This window comes from Agrilus planipennis, unplaced genomic scaffold (genome assembly GCF_000699045.2).
Source record: "Agrilus planipennis isolate EAB-ADULT unplaced genomic scaffold, Apla_2.0 scaffold128, whole genome shotgun sequence".
Lineage (NCBI taxonomy): Eukaryota > Metazoa > Arthropoda > Insecta > Coleoptera > Buprestidae > Agrilus > Agrilus planipennis.
Genome location: NW_020438862.1, coordinates 294,707 through 300,453, shown reverse-complemented (window position 1 = coordinate 300,453; position 5,747 = coordinate 294,707). Strand labels below are relative to the sequence as shown.

General features: G+C 32.0%; 2 protein-coding genes across 3 annotated transcripts in view; one reads left to right on the top strand and one right to left on the bottom strand.

Annotated features, from left to right (window-relative positions):
• Positions 1 to 3,495: 3,495 nt before the first annotated feature.
• Positions 3,496 to 5,033, top strand: LOC108738092 (jmjC domain-containing protein 4; the record flags this gene model as incomplete). Its single annotated transcript, XM_018471333.2, has 3 exons — positions 3,496 to 3,581; positions 3,652 to 4,174; positions 4,241 to 5,033. Coding segments are annotated over exons 2-3 (1,314 nt in total), but the record flags the coding sequence as incomplete, so codon positions are not given.
• LOC108738090 (alpha-methylacyl-CoA racemase) overlaps positions 3,682 to 5,747 on the bottom strand; it is a 47,185-nt gene continuing 45,119 nt past the window's right edge. For both annotated transcript variants that reach the window (XM_025973690.1, XM_025973685.1), the window contains 2 exons: positions 4,404 to 4,513; positions 3,682 to 3,745 (listed from right to left, as the gene is read on the bottom strand). The gene's annotated coding sequence lies outside the window, so the exon portion shown is untranslated. The remainder of the gene's footprint in view (positions 3,746 to 4,403; positions 4,514 to 5,747) is intronic.

Sequence of the window (5,747 nt, the reverse complement as noted above, 5' to 3'; positions counted from 1 at the left end):
GATATCAGCTTGAGACACTTCAATCAGATTAGCAACTTCATTTTGACATTCCAAGGTGGGAACCTTATGTTGTAGGAGAGCATTTTTGAGGCATTCTTCGGCAGATTCGTGATTTTTGCATATGGTAGATAGCTCGTGTTTGCAAAGGACCCGGAGCAAAGGGTTTAGTTCGATGTTGAGGGCTTGTTCTCGTAAAATATTGGTCACTTCTTTCGCGCACAGATCGGTCAGACGGGATTGTCTGAAGGCCACTTTGAGACACTTAATCATTGCTCCATTTAATTCTTGATCCGGCTTAGCCAGTGATAACACATCAAAACAGTGTGTGTTCATATCTTGATGGCAATTTTCTTGTAAAGATGGATTCAGACGAAAATCCGAAAATTGTTCTTTAGTACGACGGGTGACTATGGTATAGCATTTCTTTCCGAATTCTAATTCGTCTTTGTGTCTCTAAAAAATATGATTTACTTCAAAATAAAGTGATATATGGTAAGAAGTAGATAAATTTTAATTAAAAAAAAAATTTAAGGTAGTTTATGTGTCAAAAAAAAAAAACGAAAAATCATAAGAATTACTTTTAAACATTCTAGAACAAATTCCTTATCAGTTCGTGGACAAAAGCGATCGATTGTATCAGCACACGTTGTTAAGAGGACGTAATCGACAGCGTTATCAGTTAGTTCTTGCATTTTCACTTTGAACACTTCTTTGTGACATGTATCGGTGAGTTTTTCTTCTACTGCTTGCAAGCATTCCAATATCTAGAATGTGAAATAAAACATAATACAATTTTACATGGTATATAATTTTAGGGCAAGTCAACTGTTCCAAAGACAACAAAAAGATACACTGACCTGCCCTGATCCTGCATCGACATTTGAACAATAACGAGAAATGTCTTTTTCACATGCAGCCTTCAAATGTGGATCGAAGTTAATATTTTCCCTTATCTGGAAGAGTTGGGCTTTTAGTTGCTGTCGACATTCTTTTTTAATATTGCTTTTGATACCGTTCAGAGTATCATTCCTATATTTTTCACTCAAGCAAACGACAACGGCACTTTTGGTCTTGGCGTCGCGACAAAACCTCATTGCGTCGCTTTTACAAGCAACTTTAAATTTATATGAAAAATGATAATCTTTCAGAGTTAATATTTGAAAATGTTCAATATTAACGCGACATTTGGGATTTGATTTTACGACGGGGTCGTTTTTGTGAGCAAATAAACATTCCATAACGTCTCCTTCATCGTGCTTGAACTCGGCAGCACAGTGAATTTCTATGGCTTTTCTACAGTAGGTCATTATATAAGGATTAACTTCTGCATGTTCAGCTTCAATTTTCGTGAAATTAAACACTGAAATCCTGCATGCTTGCTGTAGATCGTCCAGGTTGTCTTGGAGACATTTTATCTCTTCACCTTTTTTGGTCTTATCAAAACAATAGAGAGATAAGTCTTCTAGACAAACTTCTTCGATTTCTGGCTGCAAATCGACGCTAACTGCTCTCTGACGCATAACCCTTCGTATCTGCTCTAAACATTTGGGTTTAAGTTGCATGTCCTTTTGGGGAGAGTAAGCATATCTATATTTAAAAAATGTATAACGATTATTTTTAGTTGAAAAGAAAACAAACCGGAACTATTTCTTAATAATAACATACCTATATAGACATGGCAGAATAATTCGCCCATTTGAGGGATCATAACTATAAGTTTTTTCCCATTCTTTTTTCGCATGACAAAACGCTGCGGCGTCTTCTCTGCAAGCTGTATAAAGTTGGGGGTCCAATTTGAAATCTCTTGCGACAAAATATTGAATCTGCATTAACGCATTTTCACATTCTTCAGTCATTTGATCGGTTCCTAAGGTGTCCATTAAGCAGGACATAACTCTGGCGTTTCCTCCACGAATGTCCTTGCAAGCAATTCGAACGACAGGTATGCATGCTTCATGAAGAACGGGATCCACACGCCAATCTTCGCCAGCATCTGTTTCTTTGACTAAATCTTCTAACTGTATAATTTTTTTTAAACACATTATTTATTATTAATAGGCAAATAAAAGACTTACGGCTCTTTCACATGTATCACTGATTTTTCTTCTTATGTTTCTCAATCTTGCATGATCCATCAAGCAATGTATGGTCCTTCCACCTGTTTCCAGTCCTGAACAAAACTTGTGTATTTCATCTGAACAACTGGTAACAATTTCAGGAGACAGTCTGTAGTCATCCATTAACATACGTCTGTGATTAGCCATTTCAATTTCACAATCAGGATCTATTCTTGTCCCATTGTGAGCATAATTTTCAAGGCACAAAAGAACTTGTGCTAATCGTGTATGTTTATCCTGATCTTGTTTTCTACAGTGACTCTTGCGAATATCTTCCTTGCAAGCCTTCATTAGACCTTTACTAACGCGATAATCCTCTGAAATTAATTTTTCTCTTCTTAACAATTGATTTCTACACATATCGGATAATTTGTCATGTTGGTGTTGGATTAAACATTTGAAAACTCTGCCACTGCCAGGTACAAATTCTGAACAATATTTCATGTGGTCTTCTGCACAGGCTACATATAATGTTCGGTCAAATTTAATGTTATCAGACTGAATTTCAGCCAGTTTGTAAACTTCAGCTTGGCAAACTGAACTAACACTTGATATTTTATTTTGTAAACATATTAGAGTGTCAGCTTGGGAAAAACCGCTTGGATCAACTCTGCCACATTCTAGAGCAGATATGTCGTTAACGCAATGTTCCAAGAATGACGATATCCATCTGAAATCACTGAATGCCAAGTTTTCAAATCGTTCAATAGTATTTACACATTCAGGAGATGTTATATCTTCTTTTTTTTTTATTGCACATTTTAGAACTGATAAGGGTTTCTTGTCATTATTGTCACAGTTAGACCATTGGCCCCGACATACCGATGTTAATATATCGTTAATATAACTATTGTTTAATACTTGTAATGTGTGGCTCCAAATAATGTTTTGACATTTTTCATTTAATTTCACAAGATGATTAATTTTTAAATTTTGTACACACTCTAATATAAGAATGTCGTCATCTGCAACATTTTTACACATTTCTTTCAATATGGAACAATTGCCATCGTCAAAAATTGTATTCTTTGAGCCCCTTTTAAATCTTCCTTGGTGCACTATACTATTCGAATTATTAACGCCACTTTCAATAACATTTGAAAAAACGTTTGCTGACAAACCAATAATATAAAAACTAATTATTGCACGCATTTTTGTTTTAATTTGGAGCTTTCTTGGTCGCAAATTAACCAATTAATAAGATAAATACACTTATTCGTTGTTGAAAGATAACACACGTCAAATTAATTTGAATAATACAGAAGTAGTAGTAAACTAACCTCACTTTTACAATAAACATACACAGTTGAAATGTCCGCTGCAAAGTGATAAAATTAAATGAATTTAACCAACGTTTATTTTAATTAACACAATAAGAACAGCACAATAAAATGGTAGAATATTAACATTTTTTTCCGGGGTTTTTTTGCACCTGTGTGACAAGATAGTTTATTAATAATTCCGGTATGACAAATATGATAATTTATAAATCTAGCACATTAATAAAACTTAATTTATTAATATATTTTTGTAGATATGCAAATTGAACTTGAAAACTGTCTCCCCATACGTGATGAAAGTGGCAATAAAGTTTCAAAAAGAGCTCCAATAGTCTCTCATGACATAACCTATGATGATTTTTTTGTTAAATTTATTTTACAAAATCAGGCTTGTCTTATTAAAAACATTACTTCTAATTGGAATTGTACCAAGCAATGGTTTACAAATGGGAAAGTAAATACCACTTACTTAAGCAAACAATTTGGTCATAGTAATATACTGTTGTATGATTGTCATGAAAAGTATTTTAACTCCCAAAAAACCAAGAATGACAAGTTTGACAACTTTCTCGAGTACTGGCAAAAATATATTAATGGAAATTATAATAATCAAATGCCTTTGTATTATCTTAAAGACTGGCATTTGAAGAATTTATTTCCCAACAACAATTTTTATGATGTCCCATATTATTTTGCCTCTGACTGGTTAAACGAGTATTTAATTGAAACATCTGATGATGATTATCGTTTCGTTTATATGGGGCCTAGAGGATCATGGTAAGTTAATTTTGTTTTGAGCCAAAAATATATGCAGTCCCTTACGATTTTTCTTAATTTTTTTAGGACCCCTTTTCATGCTGATGTTTTTAATTCATTCAGCTGGTCTGCAAATGTAAGTGGAAAAAAGAAGTGGTTTCTATTTCCTCCAGGAAATGAGGAAAAATTAAAAGATTCTCTAGGGAATTTGCCATATGATGTATCAGACTTAAAAGATGAAATTGCTTACTATGAAATTATTCAAAGTAGTGGAGATGTCGTTTTCGTCCCTTCTGGGTGGTACCATCAGGTTTGGAATATAGAAGACACAGTGTCAGTGAATCACAACTGGATTAATGGCTGTAACATAGAAAAAATGTGGAAATCATTAGAAAAAAGCTTAACAGATGTTAAAAATGAAACCAAAGATTGTTCTGAAATGAGTAATTATTCGAAACATTGTCAGGTAATGCTAAAATCGTATTTTGGCATTGACTTTTTAGAATTTTATAGATTTTTATTATACATTGCTCAAAAACGATTGAAACTAATTAAAGAAAGTGTAGATATAAAGTTATTTGAAATATACACGTTAGGCTTTAATCATTCACTTTTTGACTTATTAGCAATTAAAAATGTACTGAAATTAATTCAAAGTAATAACGATTTTATAGATTTATTAAATATAAATCCTGTAGAAAAGTATCCAGATATGCTATTTAATGAAATAATATCAGTCACAGATACCATAATTGTTAATAAAAGTAATAATAAAGATCGTATGATGAATTATTCATTATCGTTTTTAAATTCCCTCTTTTTCATTTTTTTTTTTGTATTTTCTATTTATTCTTTAAAATTTCCCTTTTCTTTATTTAGAAAACGTTATAAATAATCTTTTTTTTACATTATCTTTTGTTTCTCTTTAAGATTTTTTTCAAATTACTATTCTCCTAGCTTTTATTAAAATTAAGAATAAAAATCGTCTGAAATAACCTTGAATCGTAGTTAAAGTGTCCTCAGCTGCAAAATGTTGTAGTTAAAGTGTCTTCACCAGTAAAATGCTGTAGGTATACTGTCCGCTACTCACTATTTCTTTGGTTCTGCTCTGTGCTACTTTTGAATTTATTACGGCTTGTTCATTCTACCTAAAATGGTAGTTCATATAAGCATCTCTTCATAAAGTGTTCATTGTATCTACAAGAAAAGCATAGAAAAGTCAATTAAACTACCAGTAAAAAGTGCATTTTGCTCATATTTTACAATTTTGCTAATTTTAAAAATTATCAGCTTTACCTTAAAATTTAAAAAAATAAGAAAACATTGAAAACGGTTGAGAAAAGATGTTTTAAAGGTAAAGTGTTAGATATTTGACTGTTTTTGTGCCGAAAATTTTTATTTAAGAGCTTTTACAGATAATCAAAAAAAATAAGTAGTCATAAAGGAATTCCCTGTATATCTTTCAAATTTAGTTAATATTAGCAAGTTTGCTTGTGGGGAATACTTTTAATAAAGTATATTTCTAGTTTCTTATGGATAATTTGAAAAAATGGATGTTATTTTTGATGTTATTAAACCTTCTGATTATAAGAAC